The sequence below is a fragment of the Aquarana catesbeiana genome, linkage group LG12 (genome assembly GCF_042186555.1).
Source record: "Aquarana catesbeiana isolate 2022-GZ linkage group LG12, ASM4218655v1, whole genome shotgun sequence".
In the NCBI taxonomy this organism is placed as follows: domain Eukaryota; kingdom Metazoa; phylum Chordata; class Amphibia; order Anura; family Ranidae; genus Aquarana; species Aquarana catesbeiana.
In genome coordinates this window covers 86,890,973-86,914,840 of record NC_133335.1, presented here as the reverse complement: position 1 = coordinate 86,914,840, position 23,868 = coordinate 86,890,973, and the positions used below count along the sequence as shown (strand labels likewise).

Below are 23,868 nucleotides of genomic sequence, written 5' to 3'. Positions count from 1 at the left end.
CTGAAGATGCCTTTTTCTCCGCCCTACTGGGCCTAGAGGGAAGATTAGCGGCTTTAATCGCATCCTCCATCCAAAGGGATAGGAAGCGTGTTAGACCTCCCTCCCCCACCTTAGACCCTTTACCAAGGGAACAGTGAGTAGAGGATGAGGTGTTACTCTCAGGCGATCAGGAGGAAAGACAAACCGATTACTCCTCTGCGGAGGAAACAGCAGATAAACCCTTTTCAGCCTCGCAATCCGAGAAATTGCTGGTACAGTCCCCTTTCATGCTACCCCTAACGGAGTCTGCTGAAAGTTCAGTTTCTTCCTTGGGTTCCTTAAAACCTTCACAGTCTTTGCATGCGTTTCCTGTCCATGCATTACTAGAAAAGCTTATTTATGCTGAATGGGATCACCAGGATAAGCATTTTCTCCTTCCAAAGAGATTCTTAGTTCTCTATCCCATGGAGGAGAAATTTACCAAAAAATGGAATGTACCAGCAGTTGACGCTGCGATTTCCAGTGTGAATAAAAGTCTAACTTGTCCAGTAGACAATGCACAAATGCTTAAGGATCCAACAGATAAAAGGTTGGAATTCCTGTTAAAATCCTCTTTTTCTTTGGCAGGTGCCATTACTCAGCCTGCAGTCGCTGCAATAGGCATCTGTCAATCCCTGAAGGACCAATTTAAACAGGCTTTAAAGAGGTTCCTGTACAGCAAGCCCGGGATTTGGCCGAACTACCAAGAGCATTATGTTTTGCCATAGATGCCATTAGAGATTCTATTCACCAGGCATCCCTCCTTGCGCTTGTGCTAGTACACATGCGTAGAATCCTGTGGTTAAAAAATTGGTCAGCCGAGCACCATGTAAAAAGCTCCTGACTGGTTTTCCTTTTCATGGGGATCGGCTATTTGGGGATGATTTGGACAAATACATCCAAACGATTTCCAGTGGGAAAAGAACTCTTTTGCCAATCAAAAGAAAGAATAAATGCCCTTCATTTAAGTGGACTCTTTCTCCTGCGCCAGGGGCATCCGCCTCTAGGCAGTGGCGACGGCCTCTGCTGTCAGACTCTAGAGGAAAACCGCAGGGTCAGGCCCAAGCACAAAAGAAGTCCTGGGGCCGGAAACCTGCAAAGCAGAATTCTACAGTCTCATTATGAAGGGGCGCCCCCCCTTGCCAGGGTGGGGGGAAGACTTCTGCAGTTCTCAGAAGTCTGGCAAGAGGAAATTCAGGACAGATGGGTCATCTCCACGGTAACTCTAGGGTACAAACGAATTTCGGAACTTTCCACCGTCTCGTTTTCTGAGGTCAAACATTCCCAAAGATCCAGGGAAAAGGCTATCTCTTTTTCGGGCGCTAGACCGATTAATGGCTCAGGGGGTGGTCATACAAATCCCCACAGAAGAGCTCTTTATGGTACCAAAACTGAATGGAGATGTCAGAACCATTCTAGATCTAAAAAATCGAAATCATTTCCTGAAAATCCACTCCTTTCGCATGGAGTTGATCAGGTCAGTGGTTTCTATCCTACAAGGAGAACTTCTGGCATCTATCGACTTTAGGAATGCATATCTGCATGTCCCTATATTTCCCGCTCACCAAAGGTTTCTGCAGTTCGAGGTAGAACAGCAGCATTTCCAGTTGGTAGCCTTGCCCTTTGGGCTAGCTACAGCACCCCGGGTGTTTACAAAATTCCTAGCCCCATCACTAGCCAGGTTAAGGGCACAGGACATAACAGTCTTGGTGTACCTAGACGATCTATTGCTAATAGACCAGTCGGTGGCTCATTTGGAGCAAAGTGTAAGCATTACAACCAGTTACCTGGAAAGTCTAGGTTGGCTTCTCAACCTAAAGAAGTCTTCCTTAAAACCGCTTAAAAGGCTTGGGTCTGATCATAGACACAGCCCACAAAAAGGTGTTCTTGCCTCAGGCAAAGATCTACGCCATAAGAGAGCTGGTGCAGATGGTCAAGACGAAAAGAGATCCCTCCATTCGCCTTTGCATGAGGTTGTTAGGAAAGATGGTGGCTTCATTCTAAGCGGTTCTCCATGCCCAGTTCCATTCGAGACTGTTGCAAAACAGTATCCTGTCTGCTTGGAACAAAACGGTTCAAGCTTTTAGACCTGCCCATGTGGCTGTCCCCAAGGGTGTCCCAGAGCCTCAGTTGGTGGTTGGTAACCCAGAATCTGCTGAAAGGAAAATCCTTCAGACCAGTTATCTGGAAGGTGGTAACGACAGATGCCAGTCTTTCAGGTTGGGGAGCAGTACTAGAAAAGACAACTGTCCAGGGACAGTGGTCGAGAACCGAAAGGACCTTGCCCATCAACATCCTAGAGCAGTGCTGGCAAACCTTGGCACTCCAGATGGTTTGGAACTACATTTCCCATGATGCTCAACTACACTACAGAGTGCATGAGCATCATGGGAAATGTAGTTTCAAAACATCTGGGGTGCCAGGGTTCGGCATCACTGTCCTAGAGATTTGGGCAGCAGGTCTGGCTCTAAAGGCCTGGACATTCAGGTTACGGGGTTGTCCTGTCAGAATCCAATCCAACAATGCCATGGCTTATATCAATCACCAAGGGGGCACTAAGATTCTCTCACAGCACAGAGGGAGGTGAACCATATCCTAACTTGGGCAGAAAGGAATGTTCCGTGCCTATCAGCAGTTTTCATTCCGGGAGTAGAAAATTGGCAGGCGGACTTCTTGAGCCACCAGCAGTTGCTCCCGGGGGAATGGTCCCTTCAACCCAACATTTTTCAGGCTGTTTGCAAAAGATGGGGGACTCCGGACATCTTCTGGCGTCCAGATTCAACATGAAGTTGGTCAACTTTGTGTCCAGGACAAGGGATCCACTCGCATCCAGAACAGATGCGTTGGTAACCCCATGGGATCAGTTCTCACTGATTTATGCATTCCCCCTATTCAGTTGCTACCTCGACTTCTTTGCAGGATCAAGCTGGAAAGAAAGCTAGTAATTCTGGTAGCCCCAGCATAGCCCAGAAGGTCATGGTATGTAGAAATCGTAAAGATGGCGGTGGAGGATCCATGGTCCCTTCCATTACGGCCAGACCTACTCTCACAGGGGCCGATATTCCATCCTACCTTACGAACTCTAAATTTAATGGCTTGGCTATTGAAACCCACATTTTGAAGAAAGGTGGGCTTTCCAGATCAGTTATATCTTCCTTGATTAATGCAAGGAAGCCAGCTTCCAGAACTATATGTTATAGAGTCTGAAGGGCTTATGTTTCCTGGTGTAAGTCCAAGGGTTGGTACCCTCGGAAGTACAACATAGGCAGAATTCTTGCCTTTCTACAAATAGGGGTAGAGATCTCAGCTTTATCAGTCTTATTTCAAAGACCGCTTGCTTCACATTCTTTGGTCCGGGGTTTTATGCAAGGGGTGATGCGGCTTAATCCGCCAGTCAGACCTCCTTTAAACCCTTGGGACCTGAACTTAGTTTTGTCAGTCTTACAAAAACAGCCATTTGAACCGATTCAACATACTCCCTTAGTCCTTCTGACAAGGAAGTTAGTGTTCTTGGTTGCTATATCCTCAGCAAGGAGGGTTTCGTAATTGGCTGATCTTTCTTGTAAAGAGCCATATTTGATTGTTCACGAGGACAGAGTTGTGTTGCGTCCTCCTCCAGGTTTTCTGCCAAAAGTGATATCGGGTTTTCACCTGAACAAAGATATTGTCCTGCCATCGTTTTTTCCAAAACCATGTTCCAGGGAAGTGAAGTCACTACATTGTCTTGATGTGGTGAGAGCGGTAAAAGTCTATTTAAAGACGACTGCTCAGATCTGGAAGACTGATGTCTTATTTATACTGCCAGAAGGTCCCAAGAAAGGACAGGCAGTGTCGAAATCCACTGTTGCTAAGTGGATTCGGCAAGTTAGAATTCAGGCTTATGATTTAAGGGGTAAGATTCCACCTTTTCAAGTCATAGCACACTCTGCCAGGGCGGTTAGTGCTTCTTGGGCAGTGCGTCACCAGGCCTTCATGGCTCAGATCTGTAAGGCTGCAACTTAGTCTTCAGTACATACATTCACCAAGTTTTATAAGGTGGATGTAAAAAGGCATGAGGATATGGCCTTTGGGCGCAGTGTGCTGCAGGCAGCAGTATAGGTCCTCAAGTCTGGGGGTGCCCTACTGGTTGTGTCTCCCTCCCCTCCAAATAGCATTGCTATGGGACGTCCCATATAGTTAATACTATAGCTCTGTGTCCCGTGATGTACGATAAAGAAAATAGGATTTTTATAACAGCTTACCTGTAAAAACTTTTCTTGGAGTACATCACGGGACTCAGAGGTCCCATCCCTCTTTCTGGGGTTTAGGTGTATTGCTTTTCTACAAAAACTGAGATACTCCTGGTAGGAGGAGGGGTTATATAGGGAGTGAACTTCCTGTATTGGGTATGCTAGTGTCTATCACCTGAAGGTGGCTATAACCCATATAATTAATACTATGGCCCCGTGTCCCGTGATGCACTCCAAGAAAAGGATTTTACAGGTAAGCGGTTATAAAAATCCTATTTTTTGACTGATCCTTTTCTTGGACACAGGTCCCTCATCTGTATTTATGATCTTTCTATTGAATGATTCTAAACCAAGGCTTTCTGGGACTGGGGGGCCTTATATCGGGGGAAATCCTGCAGTCAGTGTCCAATCAGCTGAAGGTGGTAGCATATAACCCATAGTTAAGAATCCTGTGTTTTGTACTGTACTCCAAGAAAAGGATATTACTAATAAGTCAAAATTCCATTCTATTAATTGTACAATACAGGACAGAGGATTTTTCTCTTTTGTACTCCTCATTAAATCCTTTTGTCCTTTGAGGGGCACAGGTCCCACGCCTCTGTGTTCACGATCGTGCTGTCGGTACTGATTTGCAAAAGAAATTAAAAAAAAGCATGCTTGGTAGTAAGAGGAGTTCTCCTTGGCTGGCCTACAGTTTTTACTTGCCAGTGTTCAATTTACATGTAGGTGGCAGTATAACTCGGAGGTTATATATTGGTGTCCTCAACAGACAGTGAGTGCAAAAATTCTCTATTGTTATCATCATATATAACTGGCATTTCATACAAAGTAAACACGTGTTCCTTTTCACTTCTCTATTTTACATTGTAAACTTTTGTGGGCGGAACCTTCCTGCAATGATCCTTATAAGTTTGCCTTCTGATTTCCCCAAGGTTAAGAGTGTAAAGCAGCGGTGAATGTGATGGCATTCCCGCTTACAGTCAGTGACCCCATGGAACAATGCCACCAACCTGCCAATTAGAATCCAGCTATGCTTAGAACAAAACATTCAATTTCACAGCAGATAATTTTTAATGTCCGCATATTTACTGTATATGTAAGGGCATTGTGCATTATGGTTTATACTTAAATGTTTACTGGTTTGTCTTCCAGGCTCGTCACGCTACATATGGTATAAGAAAATGCTTCCTCTTTCTATTACAATGTCAGCTAACCCTTGTCATGGTTCAGGTAAGTGAGACAGCGCTTCAAAATTCATGTTAGAGCTGAGCTCCAGGCAAGATACAAGAATCCAATTGTTAAATGTATTTTTGCTTCAAACTAGTATAAGTGCCTAAACAATAAGAGTATATATAAGCGGGCACCTACCCCACCTCACCAAAAGATGTATTTGTGATAAATGTGATTAATGGGCAGCTGCCCCTTTAAATACCAAATGGCACTTTATATAACAAACTAAAGTAAAAGGAGGCACTAGCCCAATAAATGTGACAAAACCTTTCAATGGTGATGAGCCAGATATACAATATATGCAATGTATTCAAATGTCCATGCAACAAAAACTACAACATACAAGTGCATGTGTACTATAAGTCCATATCGTGTAAATCCAATCACCAGGTTGCTGAGCGAACACAATATAGTGCCCAGAAAACTCCTTCCAGATCACCAAAAGTGCTCCACCACGTGCTAGTAATTTATTTATTCACCAGATCAATCAGCTCAAAGCAATCAATAAACGTATTTGTTTAAAGCCATCCATCCACACAGATATGTCTGCTCCTCTCCTGATGGGTCCCGATGTTGTTCATAAACCAGAAATCCCAACAAGTAGGGGTCATATAGTGTGATACCATTTATGTAATAAATAAAACATGTAAAATCATATTCATATGCACTCACATATAGATGCTGTAGGTAGCACCACCATAAACAGTTTCCTCAGTCAGGAATGTAATATCCCGCCGCTTGTGTGCCCCAGAGCTGGCGTTCACTCCACAGATTTGGAAACCAAGTAAGATGAGAGCTTGGTAATGACGTCAACCTCTCATCCTCCATGCATTTCACGCATCCGTGCGTCTTCAGGAAGCAAAACGATTTCTTGTTCTAGTTTACGAGCAACGTCTGGACCCACCAGGAGAGGTACAGACATCTCTGTGTGGATGGATGGCTTTAAACCAGAACGTTTGATTGCTTGTTGATCTGGCGGGTACAATAAATTACTAGTACGTGGTGGAGCATGTTTGGTGATCTGGAAGAAGTTTTTTGGCCACTATATTTTATTCGCTCAGCAACCCAGTGATTGGATACACATGATATGGACTTATAGTACATGTGCTCTTATATGTTGTGGTTTTTGTTGCATGGACATTTGAATACATTGCACATATTGTATATCTGGTTCATCACCATTGAAGAGTTTTGTTATGTTTATTGGGCTGGTGCCTCATTTTACTTTAGTTTGTTTTATAGTATAAGTGCCTGAAAGGGTCTTCATATCAGCCACTAATCTGCACAGCAGCATGGCAAGCACTAGTTACCTGTCAGGCTTACCTCAAGGAAATGGGCATAGAGTGGACTTGAACTGAAAAAAATGAAGATTTGCCATGCTGTAGGTAGCAATTAAATTGTTTATTTAAACTCCAGATGAAAAATAGCAGTGCATTTTCTTGTATGTAAGTGTATCTAGGCACTTCCCTCTAAGATGATTTCTACTTTCCATGCAATGCACCTTACCCCTCAGGCAGCCGTGTTGTCCTGCCAAATTAAACAAAAGTGGCAAATGGATATTGGGGTCCTGGAGGATGATGAGGATGAGTGAGAAGCCTGCAATCTGGTCTACCCCCAAGCTATCTGACAGGCTAACACAGCTATATATTTTGCATTTGTCCATTTTAATTCCTGTACATCTTAGACCAAATCACAGTCTTGTATGTCTCAAGTGCTCCAATGCATGTTGTTCTCATTTACTCTGGGCATACCCCTTGATCCAAGGCTATTGCTAATGGGTGGTCAGGTTTCTTCATGATAAATGAGCCCTCCAATTTCCCTGAACCCAGAGAACTCATTGTTCCTTAAAGTGTACGTAAAGCCAAAAGTTAAAGAGGAACTGCAGTCAGCTCACATAATTTCTAAAAAAAAACCATCTTTGCCATTCTGAAGCTTCCCTCCAACCACTTTGCATATTATTTTATATATACTGTGATTCTGTACTTGCCAAATATGCTGCAGAAATATCCCTCCACTGAGTCTGGCTGCAACCATTTTAACTGTGGGCAGCTGAAGCTGCTGCCTGTTCACTTCCTGTATTTACACAGACCCACAGAGGCACACCTCCAGTTCTGCAGCCCTGCAGCTCTCATTGGCCCTCTTATGACTTATCCCCCTCCCTTCCTGGCAAACTCCCACGAGAGTGAGAGCTGTGCATTAAGCCATTAGCCTAGGCTTTTTACCAGACAAGAGGAAGTGGGCTGTAAAAGGGACTTACTGGCAGAAAAAAAAAAATACTATCCAAAGTTAAAACAACAAGGGCAGAGGATTTAATAGATGGAAAGTTGAAAAAATGACTTAAGTTCCACTTTAAATATTTAGAGTTGTCACGGTAACAGGAGGTGAGGTTAGGGTAAGAGATCATGCACACAACTGTAAGCGGACTATACAGCATCAATCCTCAGTACAATGACATTTTCTCATTTATGTCTATGGGCCGTATGCACCACCTGCGGGGCCTAATATGTTTTTACGGTGGCTCTGGATGCTGTATTGGCCCCCTTATAGCCATGTACATGAGCCTTAAATCTGTTGACAGTTTATGGGTGTTTTTATTTTTGCTTTAGGGAGATGTTTCCTCTTGCTTCCTTTTGTGACTGTGGAACAGGAAGTTGTAAAGGGAAATCTCCCTGAGGTAACACAGAAGGCAAATTTATTTATATATATAATATATATATATATATATATATATATATATATATATATATATATATATATATATATATATATATAATATATACACACAGTAGGGATGCACGGAAAAGGTTTTTTGGTGCCGATACCGAAACTGAAAAATACATTAGGCCGAAAACTGATATGAAAGTGACTGTTTTTAAAAAATATTTTTATACAGGAGATGGTCAGAGACTGCAGACATATTACAGGAGATGGTCAGAGACTAGGGACATGGTACATGAGATGGTCAGTGACTGCAGACATGGTACAGGAGATGGTCAGATACTGCGGACATGCTACAGGAGATGGTCAGAGACTGCAGACATGGTACAGGAGATGGTCAGATACTGCGGACATGCTACAGGAGATGGTCAGAGACTGCAGACATGCTACAGGAAATGGTCAGAGACTGTAGACATGCTACAGGAGATGGTCAGAGACTGCAGACATACTACAGGAGATAGTCAGAGACTGCAGACATATTACAGGAGATGGTCAGAGACTAGGGACATGGTACAGGAGATGGTCAGAGACTGCGGACATGGTACAGGAGATCAATGCAGCCTCACCAGTGCCCGTCATGCACCCTGCCTGTGCCTCACCAGTGCATATAAACATACACATATAAAACACACACACAAGTGCACACATATAAACATACACACATGCACACACATATATAACACACACACATTCATACAAACCTATATAGACAGCCTTTTTAAAAATTGGCAGCTACAGCGCTGTACCTTCAATCTCCGGGTACTGCACTGTAGGGGGAGGCAGAGAGTACAGCACACACTGCTAGACACCTCTCCCTTGCTTTCACTTTCAGAGTAAACAGCGTGACCGAGCTCCTGCACAGCCGATTTACACATCCATATGCAGCCAAAGCTCCGGGAGAGGGAGACGTTGCGCGGAGACCCCACGGTCCACCTGCAGCATGGGCGAGGAGGGAGGGGAGGAGGAGAGAGTAAGTACGGGCGTTCCAGAATGACACCCCCGTGATGGGCAGCACCCCGCCCAACAGGCCCCACCCCATTTTCAGCGCCATTATCGGCGTGAATTCTCTTTCGGCAAATTGCCGAAAAGGCCATTTTCGAACGATATGTTTCGGCGGCCGAAATTTCGGTGCATCCCTAATAGAAAAAAAAATATATATATATTTAATAAAATATATTTGATCGATCTTAACTATGTAAATTTTTGCATACACTTTAGGCCCCTTTCACACAGGCGCCTCCATGAAGCGGAATCCGCTTGCTCAGCGGGGGGTCCTGTCTGTTTCTATCCAATGCCATCCGATATGCCAGATGAATTGGGAATAGGACCACAATCTGTCTTTTTTTTTTTTTTTTTTTTTTTTAAGAGGACAGGATTGGGTCGGTTGGTGGCATGTGTCCGCTGACATCCCCCCGCTCCATAGAAGAGACTGAAGGGTCCGATCAGGTCCGCCTGAAAAACTGAGAAGCGGACCTGATCAGATCGCCCGTGTGAAAGGGCCCTAAAGATAAAACAGGAATGCTGTAAACTATTTTACTCTTTTATGGGAAAATAATTGATTTACATTGTCAGAACATCTTGTATTATGGAAGTTATATGAAGATTTTTTCTTCTTTAGTTCCTGGCCTGTCTGCTCCAGCTACCTCCTTTACTCAGCACGACAGATATTTTATGGTTGTCTTGCTTCTGTTACCCATTACTGAGGTGAGTAAGGACATAACTAAATGAACATACCATCACTATTTTTGTCTGTCCCTCCAAATTCTTCACATATCTCTACCGTCCCTCTCCTTTGCTGGCTAGATTGCATACCACCCCTGGAAATTATACAGCAAATGACAGCATGCTTCAAAATATCCCCTTACTTTCCCATTCCACTAGATAACTGAGAGTGTTTTGTTGAATTGGGAAAGTCAGTAGAAAAAGCCAAATTTTCAGACACCATAATTGTTATACTTTTCTATATTTATGGTATGTGGTATAATTATATACCATGTGCCTTGTTAAAAATAATTGTTACTTATCACTTTTTTTTTTTTTTAATCCGGTAATTTTTATTAAAGATTTTTTCACAGAAGATTTTGTACAAACACTTATCACTTTTTAGATTTAGTACATCTCCTATATTACATAATAAATATATATATATATATATATATATATATATATATATATATATATATATATATATATATATAATTAATATAATATGTGTGTGTGAAAACAATAACATAAGAAAGTTCAGTTGGATTGCTGCATCAGTCCTATGTTATAATAGCGTCTATGTTAGTCCACCAGATTTCAGACCAACATAAATGTGTCCTAAGCATGTAACTTGATGTGATGCCAGTTAGTGAGTTCGACTCTGGAAATAGCAGGTGATCCTAAATGGTTGTCAAAGCGTGCACCAAACACCAAGGTCTTCACCACGTGAGGCACACTCCTCCAATGGGTTACGCTCACCGGAGCTCAGAATGTCTCAGGCCTTAAAGTGAATCCTTATAATACTTTTAAGAAAAGTTATCAGCATTGCAGGTGGGTTTGGGCAGTGTGAATCGCTCCAGTTAGATACAGTCATAAAAAACAAAAAGATTCCAACATAGCGTAATCCTGTTTCACACATTTATTAGAACCCAAAACCCGTCCCTCATACAAAATACGTACAAGCTGTTAAAATCAATGAAGCATGTATAAAAGCGTAATCGCCAGTCTGCTGCTCAGGATAGCGTCTATGTAGATTCCACAGCCACGCTGTGGAATCTACATCTCCAACTGAGGGGGTGATCGTACGGCGTGTCAACCAGGCTTATATTGGTCAGCCTCTCGGTTTGTTTACCCTTCAAATATAAACCTGGTTGTCACGCCGTGAGATCACGCCCTCAGTTGAAGTCGGATATATAGATATATATATATATATATATATATATATATATATATATATATATATATATATATATATATATATACACACACACACACTGCATTGAAAAGGTATTCATACCACGAAATGTTCCACATTTTGTCATGTTACAACCAAAAACGTATGTATTTTATTGGGATCTTATGTGATAGACCAACACAAAGTGGCACATAATTGTGAAGTGGAAGGAAAATGATAAATGGTTTTCAAAATTTTTTACACATACATATGTGAAAAGTATGGCATGCATTTGTATTCAGCTCCCCCGAGTCAATACTTTGTAGAACCACCTTTCACTGCAATTACAGCTGCAAGTCTTTTTGGGGATGTCTCTACCAGCTTTGCGCATCTAGAGAGTGACATTTTTGCCCATTCTTCTAGATCAAGCTCCGTCAGATTGGACGGAGAGTGTCTGTGAACAGCAATTTCCAAGTCTTGCCACAGATTCTCAATTGGATTTAGGTGTAGACTTTGACTGGTCCATTCTAACACATGAATATGCTTTGATCTAAACCATTCTGTTGTAGCTCTGGCTGTATGTTTAGGGTCGTTGTCCTGCTGGTAGGTGAACCTCCACCCAAGTCTCAAGTCTTTTGCAGACTCTAACAGGTTTTCTTCTAAGATTGCCCTGTATTTGGCTCCATCCGTCTTCCCATCAGCTCTGACCAGCTTCCCTGTCCCTGCTAAAGAAAAGCATCCTCACAACATGATGCTGCCACCATCATGTTTCACCATGGTGGGGATGGTGTGTTCAGGGTGATGTGCCGTGTTAGTGTTTTTCTTTTAGGCCAAAAAGTTTCATTTTGGTCTCATCTGACCAGAGCACCGTTTTCCACATGTTTGCCGTGCCCCCCACATGGCTTCTCGCAAACTGCAAACAGCACTTTTTATGGCTTTTTTTCAACAATGGCTTTCTTCCTGCCACTCTTCCATAAAGTCCAGATTTGTGGAGTGCACGACTAATAGTTGTCCTGTGGAAAGATTCTCCCACCAGAGCTGTGGATCTCTGCAGCTCCTCCAGAGTTACCATGGACCTTTTGGCTGCTTCTCTGACTATTGCTCTCCTTGCCTGGCCTGTCAGTTTAGGTGGACGGCCATGTCTTGGTAAGTTTGCAGTTGTGCCATACTCTTTCCATTTTTGGATGATGGATTGAACAGTGCTCCGTGAGATGTTTAAAGCTTGGGATATTTTTTTATAACCTAATCCTGCTGTAAACTTCTCCACAACTTTATCCCTGACCTGTCTGGTGTGTTCCTTGGCCTTCATGATGCTGTTTGTTCACAAAGGTTCTCTAACAAATCTCTGAGGGCTTCACAGACCAGCTGTATTTATACTGAGATTAAATTGCACACAGGTGGACTCTATTTACTAATTAGGTGACTTCTGAAGGCAATTGGTTCCACTAGATTTTAGGTAGGGGTATCAGAGTAAAGGGGGCCGAATACAAATGCACGCCACACTTTTCACACATTTATTTGTTGATAATTTTGAAAAACATTTATCATTTTCCTTCAATTATGTGCCACTTTGTGTTGGTCTATCACATAAAATCCCAATAAAATGTATTTAAGTTTTTGGTTGTAACATGACAAAATGTGGAAAATTTCGAGGGGTAGGAATACTTTTTCAAGGCACTGTATATATCTAAAAGTCAGATATACAGGTTACTCTAACTGGGTATAGCCATAACCTAGCAAATTAAAGGCAACACTAAATGAATATAAACAGCAATATTTGATTAAAGAATAGTCCATAAAAATATATATATAAATATGTGAAGAGGCCTTAGGCCCAAATCCCGGTCTTCATAGTGGTAATAGATGCACTAATTAAGTGAATGATTCCTCCACCGCACCACTGTGATAGCATCAATAAAAATGCGCGCTTACCGCAAGGCAAGCCCAAAGGAGCTTGCGACCTTAACCCGGTCGGGGCCTTTATGCAGAAGGAATGGTTGAAAAGCAATAGTCCACCAAGCCACAAGGGATCGGTCACACCATGGAGGGATGTAAATACAACTCCAAGATACCGGGATATTTCCCATTCAGGAGTTCCCCAAGGAAAGAGAGGGAAACAACATAGCGTAATCCTGGTAACTATTGTTTATTTTAGAAAGTTAAAAAACACTTACAGTGTAGTAGAAACAGACGGTACATGCGGAACGTCAGCTCCTCCCGACGCGTGTTTCGTCACACACTGACGTCGTCTGGGGCACGAAATGCGCGTCGGAAGGAGCTGACGTTCCGCATGTACCGTCTGCTGGACGGGTGATTGCTTGAGCCGGCCGGCTGATTTTTTATGCTGCTTTGTTTCTACTACACTGTAAGTGTTTTTTAACTTTCTAAAATAAACGATAGTTACCAGGATTACACTATGTTGTTTCCCTCTCTTTCCTTGGGGAACTCCTGAATGGGAAATATCCCGGTATCTTGGAGTTGTATTTACATCCCTCCATGGTGTGACTGATCCCTTGTGGCTTGGTGGACTATTGCTTTTCAACCATTCCTTCTGGATAAAGGCCCCGACCGGGTTAAGGTCGCAAGCTCCTTTGGGCTTGCCTTGCGGTAAGCGCGCATTTTTATTGATGCTATCACAGTGGTGCGGTGGAGGAATCATTCACTTAATTAGTGCATCTATTACCACTATGAAGACCGGGATTTGGGCCTAAGGCCTCTTCACATATTTATATATATATATATATTTATGGACTATTCTTTAATCAAATATTGCTGTTTATATTCATTTAGTGTTGCCTTTAATTTGCTAGGTTATGGCTATATACAATTTATATGGTTAAATCACATATCCGAGCACTAATCAATTACTTTTTGGGATACTAGCGCTGCTACTTTTTTATAATATATATTGTTGTGTGTATCTCACATTTAGCGGCTGCTCATTAATTTTCTAATTATTGTTTTGTGATTCTGTATGCTTTTTCACATTATTTTTTTGTGTCACGATTTGCACGGTATCATTTATTTACTACAGCGCGGTATTCTTTTCAATATATTTTACTCTAACTGGGAGTCAGACATGAAGCTATATGAAGGGTGGGATATAAATCTTTTTATATTTAAGAAATACTAAAGGCTGAGAATTCTTTGCATGAATATAATCATTTTTAAATATAATGTGCAATACTGGTAAACTTAAAATTTATTCATAATGCCTTAATTTACCTCCAGTCTATTAGCCTGCAGCTTCTCTGGGTTCACGTTCTGATCTTCCCTATACAGAGCACTCAAAGTAATTGTAAATGTTGGATATTTTTTAAAAAAAACAAACATGTTATACTTACCTGTTCTATGTAATGGTTTTGCACAGAGCAGCCTTGATCCTCCTCTTCTGGGGTCCCCAGTGACACAGACACAGCTTGCTCTACTCTATTGGCCCTCTGATCTGATCCGCCAGGCGGAAGGGGATGGATCCCCTTCTGTTTTTTTTTTTTTTTTTTTTTTTTTTTTTAGTGGATCGGATTGGAGGTAGGTGGGTGTGAACAGGCACATCTGCCGTTCCATAGAGGTGCATGGAGGGTCTGCCTGGAAAACGGACAGGTGGACCTGATCTGACCAATCGTGGGAAAGGGGCCTAAGGCTGCTTTCACACTGATGTGCTGCGGTTTACTTGCACGGCGAGTGCAGTGCACCTGTGGCTTTCCTGGGTTAACTGCACTTTGCCATAGTCTTCTGTTATATCCTGCAGGTGTGGTACACTTTCATAAAGTGCACCAAACCCACAGTTAATAAGTGAAGTCTATGGCTCAGTGCAGGTAACTAGTTTGAAAGCACCCAGTAACCACTGCAGAAGAGATATGCCCATATATACACTGTGATTTTATCATAAAAACTGACCCTAATATTAATCTTTCATTCAGGAATCTCTCTTGCTACAGGTATCACCGGTTTTTGCTGTCCCAGGCAGAGTGCAATTGGTATCACTTTGCTTGTGATAGGAGCCGGTGCTATACAGAAAGCATCGGCTTATGCGGCTCTGCTCCCTCCGCAGCCATTCTTCCTCTAGCACCGGCTCCATTCAGAACACTGAATCTCTGGGATGGCAGGTTGGGAACCCACGATCTGGGCTTGCCGACCCGCCATCCCAGAGCAGAGGTTGTGGGCTGTATCAGAGGGCTCTCAACCCAGGAGGTCGTGGGCCAGCGGTTGGCCACCCCTGCTCAACTTTCCTACAGACAAAATAATATGCACTGATTTGGGATATTTTTACCAAAGAAATGTAGCGGAATACATTTTGGCCTAAATTCATGAAGAAACATTTATTTGCATAATTTTATAACAGAAAGAAAGAAAAACGTGTTTGTTTTCACTTTTTTTTTTTTTTTTTATTTGTTTAGCAACAAATAAAAAACCCAGTGATTAAATACCACCAAAAGAAAGCTCTGTCTGTCTCAGCAAAATTATAAAAATGTAATTTGGGTACAGTGTAGCATGATTGTGCAATTGTCATTCAGAGTGCGACAGTGCTGAAAGCTAAAAATTGGCCTGTGCAGGAAGCTGGTGAAAGTTCCCAGTATTGAAGTGGTTAAACAACCTTTTTTTATGGTACTCAACCATCAGAAAGGCTCTAAAAGCCTAAAAGAAAGCTTGTTGACTTCCACTATTCTTCATTGGCGGTTTGTAGAGCTGCATTTTTTTCTGCACTGCAATTTGAGATTACTGAATTCTTTTATTCTCTAGGAACAATTGGGTTTTGGTTTCCTGAATTAACCACTTGACCTCTAGAAGATTTACCCCCCCCCCCCCCCCCCCTTCATGACCAGGCCATTGTTTGCGATACGGCACTGCGTTACTTTAACTGACAATTGCGCGGTCATGCAATGCTGTACCCAAAAAAAATTTAATTTTTTTTCCCACAAATACAACTTTTTTTTGGTGGTATTTGATCACCACTGCATTTTAATTTTTTTGTGCTATAAACAAAAAAATATCAACAATCTGCTATAAAACATATCCAATATTTTTTTTTTCAAAAAAAATCTAATTTCTTCATAAATTTAAACCAATATGTATTCTGCTACATGTTTTTGGTTTGAAAAAATTCTAATAAGCGTATATTGGTTTACGCGAATGTTATAGCGTCTACAAACTATGGTATATATTTATGGTATTTTTTTTTTTTTTTTTTATACTAGTTATGGAGGCGATCAGCGACTTATAGCGGGACTGTGATATTGCGGCGAACAATCGGACACCAACTGATGCTTTGCGGAAACCAGTGACACTAATACAGTGATTAGTGCTAAAAATATACACGGTCACTGTACTGACACTGGCTGGGAAGGGGTTAAATATATAGGGTGATCAAAGGGTTAACTATGTGTCTAGCCAGTGTTTTTGTGACGTGTGTGCTGCTTTTACTTAGGGAAGAGATTAATTTTATACCCTGCTTTGCAGGGACACAAAATCCATCCATTCCCCCCCTGTCTGAATGGAGATCTGCCTTGTTTACATAGGCAGATCCCTGTTCTGTGTGTTGTACCGACATTCGGTTGGTGCCAGCAGACATCCAGTGCCCAGCAACCGCAGATCACAGCAGAAGCAGGTGGAAGTGCAGAATTATATATATATATATATATATATATATATATATATATATATATATATATAATCCTGCACAGGAGGGCCACCCTGTAGCAGTAAATCTGCCACAGGGCGATCCGGAACTAGTTAAACTTGTAAAAGCTGCCATGAACCCACTTATGATCTCAACCAAGGAAAAGCGCTAATACTTCAAATAAAAATGGTGCAGCGCTGCTAAATAAGAAATAGATGAACTTACAAATTTTTATTTTTTTTTTGTAATCCTAGCAGCACTGTTCTTTTAGCAACACAAAAATCACACCGATCAGTGATCTTTTCTTTATTGAATGTATAGCTCATTTGCAATTAAACTGTACTCTAATTTTTCTTTATGTAAGACTGGGCGACAGGCTGGACATTCGATCCAGTGGTCACCCCAGTCTGGCCAGCGCGCGCGTGCAGACCGTAGCTACGCGCTAGGTCGTCCGCCACATAGCCCCACTGGACGGGGGCTGACCCTGCAAGTTAAACGTTTCACAAGGTTGCATATGACCGGGTCTCAGCTTGAGTCGCAGCGGCCCTCATGGCCGACAGCCCCCCACTTCGGTGGCGAGGAAGTTCTGTCTGGAGCCGTACCCGCTTGGTCCTGATATGGTGAGTAAATGACCCCCTCTGTCCCTGCACCCTCTTTTCCTGGCCCTGGAGGTCCTTTGGTATCCCCCCTTTCCCCCTCCTCCCTCCATATAGGGTAGTGTGCCTTTGGTGGGTCCACGGGGACGCGGTTGAGTACTGGTGGGCTGGGGGTGCGCGCCGCCTAGGTGCTGTGATTACGGGGGGGGGGGGCACTGGGTCCGGTGCCTGGATCCTCTCTCGTGCTCATCCTGGGAGGCTACAGGGTCTCCTGCATCTGTGGTAGTCACATGGTGCACGGGCGGCGGCCAATTTGCTGTAGCCGGCGTCCTTTTCCCTAGTGCCTGATGACTTCTTATGGCCGGCGGCAATGTTTGTGTAGCTCGGCAGCCATGATATGGTGGATTTTGGCTCAGGCAACAGCAGCCATTACTGTGTAGCCCAGGATGGCGTTTTTGGCAGGCAGAAGCTCCTCCTTTTACCCGGCGCTGACTCCTGTGTTTTCTTCTCCCTTGGACGCCACGTGTGTGCAGGTCTACATCTGAGGCAGCAAGCGCTATGCTGGTGGGGTGGTGAGTCTGGGGGATCCCTCCTTTCTCTGCTGCAGGCTGTGGGGTGTCCTGGTGGTCCGGTACACCCTGTGGGGGTGTCCCATTGTAGTGGTCACTCTTAGTGTGGGTCTCTCTTTTTTTCTCTCCTTTTGGAGTCTCAGGAGCATGTTTCCCCACCTGGCCCCCTGTCAGAGGCCGCACTGACGGCGGCCCTGGAGTCCTTTGTGTCCCGGGTGAAGGTGGCTCTTGGACGGCACACTAGCAAGAAGTGTCCCCTGCCTTCCCCTGCTTCATCTGTCTCGTCAGATCCCGAATCTGATCTGGCTGCCGTGGGCTGGGCCCACCCTGCGGGGTCTGTGGCCGCGGTCCTAGATCTTTAAAACAGTGAGGATGATTCCTCTGCCCCAGTGGCTGCGCACGAGAAAACGCTGGTGGACGCACTGATTGCTTCTGTACAGGAAACTTTAAAAATGGAGGATGCAGCTGCGGTGGGGGTGCCGGTTCCCTTTGGCACTCATAAGCCGCCTCGTGCAACAAAAGTGTTCCCTTATCCCTCCTTTTTCGTCAAGTTTGTCTATAAAGAATGGGAGCGTCCAAAACGCCCCTTTGTGATCCCAAAGTGTTTCGCTGTGTGTTATCCCTTTGAGGAGAGTCTGTTCAAAAAATGCACAACTACACCTGTGGTGGATCCCCCAGTTTCTCGGTTGAACAAAACCACTATGATTCCTGGTTGAGGACTCTCCGGCCTTTAAAGACCCGGCTAACAAGAAGGCAGAGTCTCTGAGCTGCACTATGTTCTCTATTGCTGGTTTGGCGCTTCCGCCGGTTTTGGCTATTGCCCCGTGTTGCAAACGCTGACAGAATGGGCGAAGCTGTTGCGCCATGATCTGGAAGATGACCAGTTTCCTCCTGCTTTCACGGAATTAGCGGACCAACTGGTCCAGGGACTGCAGTTTGTCTGCGATGTCTCTTTGGACGCAGCTTCCTTGCTTTCTAAGCTATCTGTTTCAGCGGTAGTGCTTTGACTGATATTGTGGCTGAAGTATTGGACTGCGGACCAGGCCTCTGTAAAGGCCCTAGCTGATCTGCCTTTTCAAGGCGATCATTTGTTTGGGGCCACTCTGGACGATATCATTAAGAGTGTCACAGGGGGAAGAGTGCTTTTCTTCCACAGTCAAAGAAGGGGAAGGAGCCAAGTCGCAAGCGTGGCCCTTCCTTCTCGGCACACAAATTTCTTTCCATCCCTCAGGGTCCACTGACAAAGGCTCGAAGTCTTTAAAGCCCCCCTCGAGAGGTCCCAGTCGGCCCTGGACGGACAAACTGAGAGCGGGCTCCTTGCGGAAGAAGAGGCTCCCTCACCCACAGTCTGGGTGGGGGGACGTCTTCACTGCTTTACGGGCCCGGGGACCTCTCTGATAAACGACAAGTGATTCAACAAAGTGATTCTGTCTGGTTACAAGTTCGAGTTCCAGACTTGTCCCCCAAGCAGTTTTTTTCCGTCCAATCTGCATCTGTCTCTGGACCGCTTGTTAGCTCTTCAGGGAGCAGTGCAAGGCCTGTTGCTCCAAGGGTGATTGCCCCGGTTCCGGTGTCAGAACGTTTCCAGGGCTTTTATTCAAACTTATTTACGATCCCCAAAAAAGAGGGTACGGTACATCCGATTCTGGACCTCCAGGCCCTGAATCGCGTGTTTGCTGGAGATCCAGAGCTCTGTGTCTGGAGATCTCCTCTCTGATCTGCTGGGTGCTGCACTGACAACCGATGAATGAGTTGGGAGTCACTATGTAAAGGAAGGACACCCCTATCCTCCTCTTAGCTCAGCAGCACCCTGAAGGTTGTCACTCAGCTCAGAACCTCTCACTGTGGACTATCACAGCCCAGACACCCTGCTGGACTAAACTTCACCTCTGAGCTCCTCGCCTGCCTTGCATCTTCTTCCGTTGGATTGTATAAGCAGAATCTGGGAACACCAAAATCCAGAGGAAGCATACAGACCTCAAGAATGTACCTGTAACCCCCCCCCCCCCCCCCCACTTCTCATCCGAGGGGATAACTTGAGAGAACTTGGATATTCACATTGGACCAGCAAAGCTAGCCACAGTTCAGTTGTGTTGACTTTGCGCAGACAAGATCTTGGTCCAGACACAGGAGCTCCTGGGAGGTCTGCAGGACAGAAGCTAGCGGTCCTGATTGATGTGATTTCACCCAACCTGAGGTCCGATTGCTGAGAGATTACCAGCTTTGTGAAGGCCATTACGAGATCGGGTTACATATGGAAGAGGTTTGCCGAGAGTCCTAGAACAACATCTGGATTCCATAACGTTCCACTGGGAAACCCCACTTCACTACCTGGTGGCAATACAAGCATTATTGACTCAGGTGACATACGTCCCTCTGAATCCAACGGTTCCGGTAAGCCTGCATTGCTTCCATACGGACAACCTTCTGCTGCGAGCAGAGTCCCCATCGGCCCTGAGGGGCGACGTGGAGATCACTGTTCAGACTTTGGCAGATTTTGGGTGGCTGATAAATTACCAAAAGTCTGCGTTGATTCCAGTTCAGAAATTAGTTTCTGCTCGGGCCAGAGTGGTTCTTCCGCAGGACAAACTCCAGAAATTACAGGTGGCAGCCCGCTTGCTGCTGTCCAGCAGGTGGGTCTCCTTGCGGACTTGCATGCGGGTACTGGGCCTGATAGTGGCTACGTTTTGAGGCGGTCCCATTCACTCCGTTCCATTCGAGACCCCTGCAAAGGGAGATCTTGTTAAAATGGGACAAATGTTCCGAGTCTCTAGGCAGTCAGATTCGGCTGAGTCAAGGAATCAAAGGGTCCCAGATCTGGTGGCTTCGTTCCCCGGCTCTTTGGTAGGGAAAATCCTTTCTCCCGCTGTAGTGGACGGTGGTCACCACCGATGCCAGTCTGTCCGGGTGGGGAGGAGTCCTGGGCCTGAGCTCGGCTCAGGGTCACTGGACGCTGGGGGATTCCAGGCTGCCTATCAACATCTTGGAACTCCGGGCGATCAGACTCTGTCTGGATCATTGGACGGATCGACTTCAGGGGCTCCCGATACGGATCCACACATACAGTGCCACGGCCGTGGCCTATGTCAACCAAGGAGAGGAATAAGGAGTGTGTTAGTCGGCCTGGAAGTAGCCGGTATTCTACGGTGGGCAAAGTGTTTCGTCCCGGCCATCTCCGCCATTCACATTTTCGGGGGTGGACAACTGGCAGGCAGATTACCTTAGTTGTCAAGTATTGGACCAAGGGGAGTGGTCCCTCCATCAGCAGGTATTTCAACAGATCTGTCTACGCTGGAGGTCTCCAGATGTGGATCTGATGGAATCCCGAATCAACAAGAAGGTGCAGAGGTTTGTGGCCAGGTGTCGGGACCCTCTGGCAGATGCCTCAGACGCTCTGGTAGCTCCGTGGGGCCAGTAACGTCTGATCTGCGTCTTTCCTCCTCTCAAGCTTCTGCCTTGGCTGTTGTGCTGGATCGAGGCTGAGGGAATTCCAGTCATGGACTGGCCTCATCGGCCCTGGTGCGTCTGGTCGCAGACGCCCCCTGGCGGCTGCCTCTCAGGAAGGATCTGCTATCCCAAGGGCCGATCTTCCACCCTGTTTTACCGTTGCTGGCTTTAACGGCCTGGCTATTGAAAGCCAGTTGTTGAAGGATAGGGGCTTATCTGCGTTGGTGATTCCGACGCTGCTCAAAGCTAGAAAGTCTACTTCCAGGAAGATATATTATCAGACGTTGAAGGCGTACATTTCATGGTGTGAGTCAGTGGGGTTTTGCCCACGTTCCTTTTCGGTGGCTCGCATTTTTACTTTTCTTCAGAGGGGTGTTGAAAAGAATTTGGCCTATAGTACTGTCAAGGGCCAGGTGTCATTCTTGGCGGTTTTCTTTCAATGCTTCCTGGCTTCGGATTCCCTGGTGCGTACCTTCATTCAGGGAGTGCGACATGTGGTTCCACCGGTGCGATCTCCCTTGCCACTTTCATGTTCTACAGAAGCCTCAGCTTGAAAATATTTGAGAAATTCCCCTGCTCACGCTATCACAGAAGGTGGCCTTCTTGGTGGCTATTACTTCTGCTCGCAGGGTGTCAGAGTTGGCGGCGCTATCCTGTCGCATGCCCTACTTGGTGATTCATAAGGACAAGGTGGTGCTTCTTCCTTGTCCTTCTTTCCTTCCAAAGGTTGTCTCTGACTTCCATTTAAATGAAGACATCGTGTTGCCTTCTCTATGTCCCAGGTCGCAACATCCGGGGGAATTTGCCTTGCACACCTTAGACTTGGTACGGGCTGTCAGGGTGTATTTGGCGGCCACTGAGTCTGTTCGAAAGTCAGACTCCTTGTTCGTGATCACGGACAGACCAATATTTGCTTCCTCGGCGAACCATTTCTAAATGGATCAGGCAGATGGGGACTCAGGCCTATTCTATCAAGGGTCGGGTTCCTCCCTTCCCGGTGAAGGCGCAATCGACTGGGCCCTCCTGGGCCTTCTGTCATCAGGCGTCCTAACGCAAGTTTGCAAGGCAGCCACCTGGTCATCGGTGCATACTTTCACAAAATTTTGCAAGGTAGATATGCTGGCATCTGCGGATGCTTCTTTTGGCCGCAAGGTTCTGCAGGCTGCGATCTAGAGGGTTTTTCCCTCGTGAAGGGTTTTTTTTGCTGTTCAGTTTGAGCTCCAGTTGTTCTCGCTGAGCTCCAGGTTGTCTGGTTGGCCTGTTTTTTTTGTTGGCTGTCCCACCCCTCATGTTTGGCATTGCTTTGGGACATCCCTGAGGTTCTGAATAAAGAAGGCTGTGTCTGTCAATAAACGAATGAGAAAATAGGATTTTTGACTTACCGTAAAATCAATTTCTCTGGGTTCCTTGACAGACACAGCACCCATCCCTCTATGGAGTTAATACTTCTAGTACTGCTTGTTACATAAATGAAGGCCTATAGCAAAGAGGGGGGTGTATATCACTTAGGACTGCCCGTGGGCGTAGCCAAGTCTTTTTTCTGCCTAGTGTCCTACTTCTGTAGGGGGCGATATAACTCTATGGTTCTGAATAAAGAAGGGTGTGTCTGTCAATGAACTCAGAGAAACGGATTTTACGGTAAGTCAAAAATCCTATTTTTCTAACTTTTTGTACTGTAGGCCACATTCGGTGTTTTATGTTACAAAAAAACGTAACCACCTCAATACAGGGCACTTAAACCCTGCATACAACAAATTACACCCCAAAATACATTCTGCTACTCTTACCGAGTATGGGGATACCACATGTGTGGGACTTTTACACAGCCTGGCCACATACAAAGGCCCAACATTGAAGTCGCACCATCAGGCGATCTACGAGCATAAATTGCACATCTCATTTCTCAACCACCTATTACACTTTTGAAGGCCCTGAAGCACAGGACAAAGGAATTGCCCACAAAATGACCCCATTTTGGAAAGCAAACACCCCAACATATAATCTATGAGGCATAGTGAGTCTTTTGAACGGTTATTTTTTTTCCAGATGTTTTTGGAAAATGTGGAAAAAAAATAAAAACGCATTTTTTTTTTACACAAAGTTGTCCATTTATAAGATATTTCCAACACATAGCAAATACATAGCAAAAATGACACCCCAAAATACATTCTGCTACTCCTCCTGAGTATGGCGATACCACATGTGTGGGACTTTTACACAGCCTGGCCACATACAAAGGCCCAAAATTGAAGTAGCACCATCAGGCGATCTACGAGCATAAATTGCACATCTCATTTCTCAACCACCTATTACACTTTTGAAGGCCCTGGAGCACCAGGACAATGGAATTGCCCACAAAATGACCCCATTTTGGAAAGCAAACACCCCAACGTATAATCTATGAGGCATAATGAGTCTTTTGAACGGTTATTTTTTTTTCCAGAAGTTTTTGGAAAATGTGGGAAAAAAAAAATAACGCATTTTTTTTTACACAAAGTTGTCCATTTATAAGATATTTCCAACACATAGCAAAAATGACACCCCAAAATACATTCTGCTACTCCCC

At 44.6% G+C, this 23,868-nt stretch overlaps 1 protein-coding gene across 5 annotated transcripts in view; it reads left to right on the top strand.

The window, feature by feature from the left end:
- The window catches only part of TMEM94 (transmembrane protein 94), a 175,348-nt gene that overhangs the window by 131,215 nt on the left and 20,265 nt on the right, over positions 1–23,868 (top strand). For all 5 annotated transcript variants that reach the window (XM_073608179.1, XM_073608181.1, XM_073608178.1 and 2 more), the window contains 2 exons: positions 5,400–5,477; positions 9,814–9,899. In XM_073608179.1, the coding sequence (XP_073464280.1) occupies positions 5,400–5,477; positions 9,814–9,899 (164 nt within the window). The remainder of the gene's footprint in view (positions 1–5,399; positions 5,478–9,813; positions 9,900–23,868) is intronic.